The sequence below is a fragment of the Lates calcarifer genome, linkage group LG1, assembly GCF_001640805.2.
Source record: "Lates calcarifer isolate ASB-BC8 linkage group LG1, TLL_Latcal_v3, whole genome shotgun sequence".
NCBI lineage: Eukaryota > Metazoa > Chordata > Actinopteri > Centropomidae > Lates > Lates calcarifer.
Window position 1 is genome coordinate 19302797 of NC_066833.1, and position 12275 is coordinate 19315071.

The 12275-nt window shown below is 40.0% G+C and overlaps 1 protein-coding gene across 1 annotated transcript in view; it reads right to left on the minus strand.

Moving 5' to 3' along the window:
• The window catches only part of tanc1b (tetratricopeptide repeat, ankyrin repeat and coiled-coil containing 1b), an 88886-nt gene that overhangs the window by 56353 nt on the left and 20258 nt on the right, over window positions 1-12275 (minus strand). The window contains exon 3 of the mRNA XM_018702340.2: window positions 3135-3341. Within this exon, the coding sequence (XP_018557856.1) occupies window positions 3135-3341 (207 nt within the window). The remainder of the gene's footprint in view (window positions 1-3134; window positions 3342-12275) is intronic.

Sequence of the window (12275 nt, forward strand, 5' to 3'; positions counted from 1 at the left end):
TCAAGTTTTTCAATACAAACTTTGACCTGCACTGATTTTGGAGCAAGATGGGTCCATTCAGGCAACATTCTTGCAGTAAATGTCCCTCCCCAAGCCTTTAGAGGGCCTGTAAACTATTAAGACTGTAAAATGTAGGTGCTGTTCAACACATGTCAGGGTGCTGTGTTTCATGGTTAAGCTCTAGGCTTAGCTGATCAAAGCTGTGGCAGTCAACACCACCAGGACTTTGTGGCTCAGGCATCCGTCACACTCCTAATTAACTCAATGTTTCTCTGTTGTCCCCTGTGAAGTTTTTCATGAAAAGAACAACCACTAAGTTGGGGCCTTCCAAACTGTGATAGATTATACAATGTGTCAGGAAATGAAGCCAAGCCACAAAATGTTGTATGAATCTCTAAACCACTTCCCCTCAAAGACAACAGTGATGGCTGGATGGAAAGGAGAATAAATGGATGTGTGAAAGAATGCACTGATGGATGTACTGTATGTATAAATAAATGAGGGTTGTCTGACTTGGATAAATAAGTAAGCTAGTTAACAGGGCTAGCTGATGTAGAGGCTTTTCGGAAATGTTCCTGAGGGATGATTCTCAAGCTCTATATGCACAAGTGCTATAAAAAGAACAACAGATATGTTACTATACCTCAAATATCCTTTAAGCACTGCATCAGCTAATACCTGATCTTCTAACCACTCGCATTAATTTTTCAGTAAAACCAAATAATTAGGTATTCCTTTATAGTTTATAGTTACTTATTAAGATATTTATGTAAAAATCTGTTGAGTTATCTGAAAAACAACTTAGCACAAAGCTGAAAACATGTCATTTTTTTCTTAGCTCATAAGTTGTTTTGGTCTTCACAAGACAGCAACATGCAAGAAGCCTATATGATGAGGGTGGTTTGACTGAGCTGTCCACTAGTAATATAAAGTGATCAACTAGAACAAGTAATTAGTAAAATCAGATATGCTATTTGGAAAACTATTCATAAAAATTTAATTTGCCAAAAATTATAGATTATGACTGCTCTTTTTAGAATTCATATAGATGTGGTTATTGCCTACATTCAGATGAATTGCTTGTAGAGGTGCCTCTATTAGGGTAGGTCCTGAATCTTTTATTAATTCCCATGTCACCATACATTTGCAAATCACCTTTCCTGTGTTGGAAAGTCCATAGTCTCCACATCTGTTTGTGTGATGCAACAATCTGCAGGTAAATCTTTACTGAGTAAGAACACCTATCAAGCTCTCATAATTAGCAGCATAATAGCAGTGATCAAATGATAGCAACATGTATTCTATATCCTAGAATATGAGCAAACTTGCATTTTCATAATACTGGCATGCTTAAGAACAACAGCATTAATTATACAAACTGGCAAGGGATCCTCAACTTTCTTTTTAAAAAACCAAGGTGAAAGAAAATGTACTACTCACTGACAATATGGTTTATAGTAGAATATCAGCATAACGGTAATAAGACACACAGTTCTCTCAATTCTGTCCATTTCTGGAAAAGGAAATTGAGTGTAACACTATGTCACCTCAATGGCTCAGCAAGACTGAGAAACAGAAAATGCAGCATGACCCAGGTTGTTTTCGTCGCAGAGCTGAGACATTTCCTGCAGTATGTGTTTATTAACTGGAGGTGTGAACTCTCCCCCTACGGGTTTTCACAGTTACCTGTGAGGACAGTAGACGAAAACCTGCAGGCCCTCCCCCCAGCCCTCAGTCCCTGGTTGTCCTCTATAGCATCCTATCTTGTCAGTCCATTTTTTCCCCATGCCACAGTGCATGCCATGAGGGAATATGCCTTTAATGAGTGTTCCCCTTCCCCAGGGCCCTTTTCACCTTCACAAACCCAGCCTCTTCTCTCTCTTCAACTCTCTCTCACTCTTTGCAACCTCCTTCATGTCTGTAAATTAATGTTTCATCAGAGCACTCTTTGACAGATTTAAAACACTCCTGTATTACCTAAGGTAGTTGAATAGATATGTTTTAACTTGAGTACGGGCTGAGCAATAAAACTCTACTGAGCTATTATAAACTGGACTTATCTTTTTCATAAAGCATATTTGCAATTATGCATCTGGTGTCTTGCATTATGCACAATTTCAGGCCTGCGAGTCAAATATTACGTTTTGAATTATGTGATGAAAATTGTGTAAAAAGGTGCATAAAAATACACTGACAAAAACACAATATTTCCATACTGATCTTTCACTGGAATTACACAGCCCCCCATAACTGAAAGCTCTAAACTAAAATGAAGTAAAACACAATAACTTTTAAATCTGCAATTGAAAATTGCAGTTGAACAGCTAAATTAAGTTTTCTCAGGGGAGATGTGAACTTGAATGAAAAGTTTGCATAAAGGAGCAATCCACACCATCCCCCTTCCATCAACTCATCCTCACCCTAAACAGATCAAAGCTGTAACCACTCTAAACAAAGGCTAGATAGCCCACAGATGAGTGCCACATGTGAGTGGGGCCACACTGACCACTTAAAGGATTTCTCTCCTCTTTGCAAAGTCTCCAGAATACAAAGACTCAGGTTGAAACAAGTTTAGCTACAAAGGTATCCCCCGCTTTGAAGCTGCTGACAAGCGTGTTCTCAACACGGTGGACAGAACAAACCCATGAGGACTTACAATTAGATCCAGTGTAAACATTCACCCATTACGAGCCAGTAGAGTGTAAACACACAGTGCAGTTGTAGGGACCTCTACTTTGACACAAGGTGATCAAATATGGGGATGAAGTGACAAAAACTAATCTCTGTAAGCAGACTGAGCTCACAGTCTACCTGATCGGATCCGAATGGCAGCTACCATTTATAACTTTATCCCCTGTCTTCCTATGACTTTTATTTTTGCAGAGTAACAATTACTCAGAATAGTTTGATATGTTTTAGAGAGGACCAAGTTAAAAGTTGTAGTAGCAGTATTTTAAGGCTGAGAGGAACTTCCATTCCCTGGAGTGCCATCAGATGTTCAACAATCATACAGAAGTACCTGAAGGTAGCCAGGGATGATCCCTTTTAACTCATGGAGAGAAATTAAGCTCCCAAACGGGGCTGAAACAGTGTACAAAAGATCTGAGATGAACCACATTTAGCTGGTCTTGTACCTGGTGATCTCTTGCTGGGGCGTAAGGGCATCATGTAGGACTGTCGTGGCAGGAGAGGTGATGAGGGGAGAGACATGGACACTCCCTTGGCAAGACTTAGCCTGAAAACATCATCCTGTACATTAGGGTGCCCACTGCCAGGCCCCTGGGGCTGGGGGTTTCCCTCATGTGGCAATCTTCTTTGGGCACTGTAACTGTGAACATCACCTGTTGAGGAGAATCACAAGGTTATTACAGATGGTACAAATAACTTTACTATGACCTGATGTACTGACATCAGGAATCTTTGTCCTTAAATTTTACCACCCACTTAGTTATGCACTGACCTTCAGCATCACAAAAAACACACACTTATGTAGGCATATTTTTTCTGTTTTACTGTGCTTATGCGTTTTTAAGTGTTCGTGGAGAGCAGAGTTAGCAAGGCTGGGGGAAGTGAAGCTCTTTAGACTTCTAAACCTGTTTAGGTTGCTTTTATAAAAACTATTATTTAACTGTTAATAATTGCTTCCTTAAACACCACAGCCACAGAGCAACATGGGACCCCCTGGAGTCATTTCTGGCCACCTGACAAATGCATGTTCACCCACCTTTAACTATGGTTTGGGTTAACAGACTCCTGAGAAAAACAACTGGATCATTAGCTTGCTGGATATTTAACCAGCCACTTTTTTGCTTCATCTCTTGTTTCTATTTCACCCTGGAGAGGTGGTGCACACTGTCTGAGCTTGTGTGCTAGAAATGGCAGCCTAGAGTTAGACTCAAATATACAGTTTATGTGTGGCCTGGAAAACTAAAACAATGAGCTAAAGAGGCTAAAAGCTGCAAGGAACTACATAATCTGGTGTTAATTCTCAGTGGGTTTATTATTATTGCCGATTCTTTCACATTACATAGAGGAAATTTGATTCAGTGGTAATATTCAAGGAACCAATGAGCTAATCATGCAGTTTTTATATAAACTTGTTTGACTGCCTATAGAAGAAAGAGTATCATGTAATGTAGTTACATACAACAGGCAATGTATTACATGTTTGCTTTGCACAGAGCCACCCTCTTAATAGTTTTTAATGCAATACACTTGAAGAAATGGGCAGCAGCACTCAGTAGGCCACCTTTGAGTTAAGTGATAGTGGGGAAAATAATAGAGAAATGTAAACGGTCAGAATGTACCTGAGCAAAATCCATGACCACAAGAAAAACTGACTTTGACAAGAGACTTTTGAGGATTTACATTAAATACATTTTTTAAACGTGTTTTGTGATGTTGTAAGTTATTTACTATATGAAACCTGTGTTATATTATTTTTAAGGAATTTATGATACAGAAACCAGAATTTTAAAAAGCCTTATATTTAGTCCTTGGATAAATAAAGATGACCAAAGTGACCTTGAAACTGACCCAACTGAAACAATGTACCAAATCATTTTCTTTTACTACCATCCTGAGTCTGAACACCAGGAATGTCAAACCCCAGAGGAAACCTTGGCAATGTTTTATTTTGAAGCAGAAAGCTGCTTGACTCTGTCAGGATGGCATTTTTGAGTACATATTCGACAGACATACCAGGTGGGAACCCTGCCCACCATACATGTCAGCTTTTCAAGGAACTTTGTAACACGTGCAAGTGCCACAGTGTTGTCGAGAAATCAGCTTACACAGCACAGCTAATGTTGGATTCGGTGGAGTCATTTCTTGCTGACATTCCCTGTAATGATTCAGACAAACTGCTAAAATACTGAACACACATCCACTGTTTCCATGACTCAAAGTTTGTGAGCAAGTTAGCTTAGACAACTGGAATTACAATGCTAAACTTACATGACATAGTCATCTCAATACAGTAATTGCAATCAAGTAGTTTACTTAAGTCATCAATACACTATCCACTTGTGTGCTCTTATTGTAGCTGCTGATTCTCTGCCAAGTTTGTAAATGCTATTTGATCAGCTACGCCTGTATTCCAGAATTCACCTGATGGCTCTGTTTCTTTCATTCATTCATTCATTTCATTCAGTCTGCACTTTGCCAAGATGGGTGTTGATGAGGAGCTTAACAGATATCAAATATCAATTCACTTCATACTCTGCATCCCAAAATAAATTTGTCACACGTGAATTGGCTGACTGCAGTACATGTTCACAGGAGTTAAAAATTCCTTGCAAAAAATCCTATCAGGAATGTTTCTGACCACCCACATGTTGCAGCCTGGTATGCTGTAAGAGCTAAGAGTTCATTTAAAGTTGCAAACAGTGCATACTCAGACTCAGGATGCAAGTATGTGTGAATGAATTACTGCAAATATTTGAGGACATTAAGAACAAGTTTGTCGGTGTTCACAAAATCAGCCAAACATTACAGAATGCCATGCCTGGAAAGAATGTCAGAGATAAGTCCCTTCATAGGTTGCCAGGGACACAAACAAGGACAACTGGTAGGAGTGGGAAAAAGCAGAAGAGACCTGGATCCCAGAAAACACAGCGCCACACAATATGTATTTAAACCTAGGGTCATGGGCCAGTGAGTATTTCTCATGCCATTGGGTCACATGATAAGGACATCCAGTTAGTGGAGTAAATAAACCTGTGTCATTGACCACAGAGTTTAAGATAACATGTAATTCACTAAGCACACTGGCTGGCTGTGTGTGTTTTATGCAAGAAAAAAAAAAAAACGTTAACAAACCTGCCATTCCACCTGCAGGTGATTCTGCAGTATCATTCGTGGTCATCAAGTCTCTAGTCCTCCAATCATAACCCATTCCTTTTCTCTCTCCCTGCAGAGCTACAGCAGAATGTTGAGAATCAATCCGAAAGTTAACTTGGAAAATGAGCTTTTCCAATTAACTATCCTCAAGCAGATTTAACACGAAGCTTATTTTGAGTCAGTAAACATAGTCAGTGACAGTTACGATTTGGTGCCCCCCAAACTCACTGCCTCCTAGATCAGTTGAGTTTCACTGACCTGAGGCCATGTAAAATTTGTCAAACTGGAAGCAGAGTCTGGTGATGTTTTTGCAGTTATGGGGCAGACAGAGGCAGTCAATTATAATGAGCAAAAAAGGGACATCAAGGCCAAAGAAAATGACACAACATCAGTGAGGAATGATGACTTGATGAAAATGTTTTGAACTGACTGTCTGGTAAGAATGTGAGAGGCTGTAAAAAAAAAAAAAAAACTCTTACTCTGGTATTCAGTGTAGCACTTAAAAGTGAATGAACAAATCTGATCTAAGTCCAACATACTGTAATCAATACTGTGCAGCTTGAGATACCAAGAGAAAAAGTTGTATCCATATCACAGCCTGAGTCATAACAGTTTCTTAAAAGCTGCATAAAAGTAACCTTGCAAGGCTACAGCTTCAAGGAAAGAACCTCACCAACACACACTTTATGATAAGCTGACATAGAGACATTCACATTTCATGCAGCCTCAAATCTATATGAAAGATGGGGTAAGTATACTTTGTTGTATCCCATGTAAAGACCCCACACTGCAACTAGTGTAATCTGTAAACAGAAAAAGCTGTTGAGCTGGTCACGGTGGTGTACAATAAGAGCAAGGCATCCAGAAATAAGAGAAATCTGCTCTTATATTGCAAGCCAGCACATTTCTCTTATAGTGTCACTAGATATCCTCTACATTTTTTCTCACCCATTGAGATACAGTGATTTGTTCTTCTCACACAAATGGTTCCCCACAGTCTCTACACATGACTTAGCACAAGTCTTACAAATGACTGTACCTGGCTACTAGTTTGCTCAGTGGTATCCAGGCCCTAAATGGAAAAAGCAGGTTTTGCTTTACTGAGAAGCAATCCTGCATGGAAAGACCATTCTAGCCATGGAGCCGGCTAACAGTAAAGCACAGTAATCTATTCTGCGGCATCAAAGTTGCCCACTCATCATAGCCACAAATTAAAATGTATGAATTATCAACCTCAAGATAACATGTAGTACCTAACTAATAATACAGGCTATACGTCAGCAGACCCAGCTAAATCATAACTGCAGATGTGGCGAACCACAGTAATGACAATTAGCTTTGGTTCTGTTCTCAGGATTGTGCTGCTTGGGAAGACCTCAGCAGATTAGCACTGACGCCTGTCTGCAGCCAGAGGTTTGTAGAAATCACTAAAGACTGAACTGTAAGAGGCAAGCTACTATTAGCATCCTGCTCCTGTCCTCGGGGAAATGAGTGTTGTTGGGCTGCCGGGCTAATCAGAAACAGAGACCCATTTTCTCTACGCCTCCGCCTCGCCACAGGGGACACAAAGCTGTCCTGTGTTTTAAAGGTTTTCTTAACAAAGAAGAATGCCAGAGACAGGAAGCGGAAAGGTTGCAATACCCACAGACACAGAAAAACCTGTGAACAACCCAAAGGTCGCTCAGCCAAGGTCAGGACCTGCCGTCACCCTGACCTGGGTGGAAAATACTGCATCTACATTGATACCAACACTTTAAAGGGTCCTTAGGGGAGTGTGTGTGTCTGACTGTGGGTCAGATATGACAGATTTGATGCAGGGAATCTAAGTCAAGTTCTCTCTTTGATGCAAACACAAACCCCAAGAAAAGAGTCTACCCTCATATTTCAAATACTGATCTCACATCATTCCAAGTGTTTCTCTTAAGTGTGAGGGTGGGGTTGTTACTACTGCATTAAAAATTAATGATGTACTTTCAGGTGGTGGTGGGCTGAAAGTACATCATTGGTAGTGGGCTAGAGGTGGAGGAACTGACCATGAAACACAACATACTGTTTGCATCAGCCAGGGATCCTTTAACATCTCATTTCTTATATCTCTCTCCCATCCCATTCCTCTACCTAACTCTTAAACAAAGGGATAAATTGCAAAATTGAGATAATAAAGTCCCTGTGTGTAGGATTGGAAGAGAGAAAGAACACCTGCAACAGCAGCACTGCCTCTCCACTTGTGTGCCACCTGACACAAGTTAAACAACTTAAAATTTCAGAATAGATATAACCCGTGATTCTATGATGGGCATGTTGCTATGCAACCTTGATGCCCCTAGGGAGGTTAAATATTGTACCATTATACTAATTTTAATGCCTAATTAAGGCCACTGTAAAAGCTGCCAGTGGACTGTTCACTTGCTGCAGTCATAGTAGGTCGTGGCTGATACAGGTTTCAGCCATACTGCATGCTAAAGAGATTATGGCAAAGTTGTAATTTTGGTAGTTGGTTCTGAAAACAAGAGGTGCCACATAAAAGCTGATCGTCCAAGTGCTGGTGAATAGGCTGAAGCGTGTCATGGTGACTGCGCTGCCATCTGACCGATACTATATAACACAGAGGGACACAAGGCCAGAAACTCGCCAGTGCTATTTCAGTTACTTTCCTAAACCCTGGTTGGGGCAAGGCCTGCAATTTCAGCCCCTGCTGTGGTCAAGGAAATCAACCCTTTCTAATTATACAGTGCTGCCCCAAAATGATGTAAAAATGATTACAGTCCCTTGCATGCTCTTTCCCCCTCATCAAAGTGAAGGGCCAGAGCCCACGAGGACATGCCCAACCCATAAAAACGGTTCAATATTATTTCAAGACATTGATTTAGAAAAATAAACATTAAAGTACAAATCAATTATTTGAGCAGGTCAGTGTGAGTCAATCTTAAATGCATAACCCAACCAATGTTCCATCACACTGTCTCCTGCATTTGCAGCAAGGATGGAAACTCTGAACTGTGCATTATAACTACATTAATAGGAAATAGAAAACCTTAATGGCTGAATACTAATGTGAGTATCCTCACTGTTTGAAACTGCACAAAGTCATATTTGCATTCTGAATATAATTTGAGTGCACAGAGGTCCTTGACAGCATTTGCTCAAGCTACTCCTCGTCAAATGACAGAGACACATTAGTGTGTGTGGCAACTCACTGTGTGTCAAGTAGTCAGTAAGGTATAATAAGATATAGTTCAATACACTGCAAAATCATTCAAGTACACTGAATGACATCAGATACAGTAATCACCAAATAAAGTTAAGTCAGTCTCAAGTTTCTCCTTACAGCATACTACAAGCACATGAGCTCATTCGCCCACACACTCACTTACTCTTTCTCCTTCTGTCAGGCCAGTTTGTTGCTCAGAGTCTCTCTGTCTCTCTGTATTGGTTGGTTAAATGACTAATTTAAACTAAATTTAAACACCAAAAACATTGACATTAATTGTCAAAAGAATTTTGCCACCAAAGATGGCCAATGGCCTGTATTTCACCCAGGTCAGGAGGAGTGGAGGGAAAGACTGCTAGCTGACACACACACACTGACCTAATGACCAACATCAGAGCAGAATAACTGAAATAGTAGCGAGGAATAGTGGTGTTATAACATGCTATAATGTGCTATAATACTGAATCTGAATCCTTCTGCTTGCCACAAAGAAAAATAAAAAATTTTGAAGTGCAAAATCTGTAGGTAAAAATTGGTTATACTGAAAAAAGTCTAATCAAAAGAATACTGTATGAGCCGTGATACTATTCTATGTTCTCTCCATACACATACACTGTACACATACACACACAAGCACAAGCACACACACACACACAAACACACGTAAATACTCCATTAGCTTAGTTAATTTTATGGACCATAGAGAGAATGAAGAAAGGCTATAATTAATGCAGATTCTTTCAGTCAACACACAAAGCACGATGACCACAGGACAATCCACCAAAGGGGGAATTCTCCCGCTAGACTGAGTGCCAATGTGGATTCCCTGTGTACTTCCGAGACCAGGGTGACAGTCCCACAAAAGCTGTCATGGCTAACACACAGCAACCCACAGAGAAGAGAGAGAGCCAGACAACAAGTATTACAGAGTGGGGGAGGATCTTTGGTACAAGTCGTCTATGATCATGAAGGACAAATTAGATCGAATATGTTAATAAGATGCAAATCTGTCTGGTTCAAAATTCACTAAATAATCGAAGACAGAAATTACTTGTTAAAGCAAAGTCATGCAACCAGTCTCTAATACTGTGGAAGCATCAGTGTTCCCATGAGGCCCTCTTAATGTCAAACCACTTTACTCAGGCAGTGGTAGCCATAGGAACAGTCAAAATACTGTATAAGGCAGCCTGACAAAAGACTGTAAAACACAAAATGATGTAAGTGACAAATAATAGAGCAAACCGACTGTGTCAGCTGTTTTTGCAACACATTTTGTTTTCACTTGTGCAACTTCACCCAGCTTCATTACTAGTACGGATTCAAGTATACAGGGAATAAAAGGCAACCGATGTGACATCTTTTCCTTGAAGCATCTAATTTCTTTTCATTCCACTTTTGTTTATGGTATGTTAAGTACATTAAAAGACTTCCCACATCTGTCCCATAGGCATTTTATTCTAACATAAAATATCAATTAAGTCTGCAACAATCAAATCATATTAGCTCTTCAAATGCCCAGATCAACTCTCTGACTAGTTTCAAAGGATTACTCATCTATGCTGGTGGCATCTGAGGAGAAACGACTCTGACAGCGTCTTTAGTTTTAGCTTGCCAGAAACAGAGATAGTTCCTGCAGCTCCAAAACACTCAACTCAAATTCATATGCACTTGATAATGAAAACAAATTAGCTGCTTTATGCAAAGTTAAGATGCTATAGGCAAGGCAAGATGGCAGACCATTTTGAATCAAAAACACTAAGACTGTGTGTCTCTCTCTTTTCCCTCTGAAGCACAGCTCTGCAGTGGCCTGAGCTCTGGAATGCCTTCCCCACTGGCCCCAGGGGAAGAGAGACTGACAGGGAGGGGTATGTGTGTGTCCTGGGGAAGAAGGAATAGAAGAGGAGGAGGAGGTGGAGGGCAGGCACCATGACAGTTCCCATTTCTCTTCATAAATCGCCAATTTCAGTGGGTATGGGCCAGAAAGTATCTTTATCATGCTTTATCTCAAGAATCCTTGCAGGGATGCAATAGGAATGCCAATAAAGAACTTGACAGAGGACCACTTTTTGTGTGAGAGGATGTTATTATGAATACTGATGAACGGCTTGACCAACCTGACAGCAGTCTGTACAGAGAAGAGTAGATGTGCTGTAATTGGGAATGCACAATACTAGTCTATGACTGTCCCACATTTGGTCAATTAACTTGGAATCTATAGTATCATGTTGGTGAGATCTTACAATGCTACTCTGTGTGTGTTCACACAATCAGTCAGTTTCAAGGTCGCTGTAAAGTGCAGTTAAACACCATGTGAGACAACAAGACTATATTTCTGCCACTAAAAAGCACCATTAAAAGAGGTAGACTTGAAAATTACAAGAGTGTTTTATATATATATATATATATATATATATATATATATATATATATATATAAAACTCTTGTAATTTATATATATATATATATACATACACATACACACACACACACGCACATATCACACTTAACATAATTCAAAGAAATCTAAATGAACCAAGTGACCATGTTGAATTAACAAGAGCCTGACCTTGTTTCATCAGAGCTTTGGAATAAATTAGGGCAGATCCACTGTTGACAATCCTGGCTGGAGAGTTATTGATATTCATGCAAGCAGTATTGTGTGTGAGGTCCCAGTATGAATGTCTCTCCACAGGCCCCTTCAGTACCAGACTCTAGCTGAGTGGGGCACACTGTGTACTCCCACACTAAAGGGCAAATATCCCTCTCAACTACCAGCCATTCTGGTTTAACTGCACTGTTGATATTCAGAGCTCTTCGACTGGTTAAAAAGGTCAGCTGTTGTCTGTGCTTTAACACTCTTTAACAAAGGTAGGAATACCTGGCAAGTGTTTTTATATTCTATACATATTGATGTATAATGATAATGTGATTGAAGCCTTGTAAAGAAGGGCTAATATGGTGACACTAAACAAACAGACTGGTAGAGTCTCTGATCAACACTCCAGACACATGAGGATGAGTTATTAAATCAATGACAAAGTCTTGATTTGGAATAAAAAGCACAACTACATGACCACTTTGTACAGCTGTTGAGCTACAGATGCATTAATGTTTCTGCACTAAAACCATAAAATGTCTCAAATGGGCTGTACATGGGGTTAATTACGACAGTGTCCTCTAAAAGTCATGGAAACAGCTGGTACAACCTAAGCAGAGGACGGAT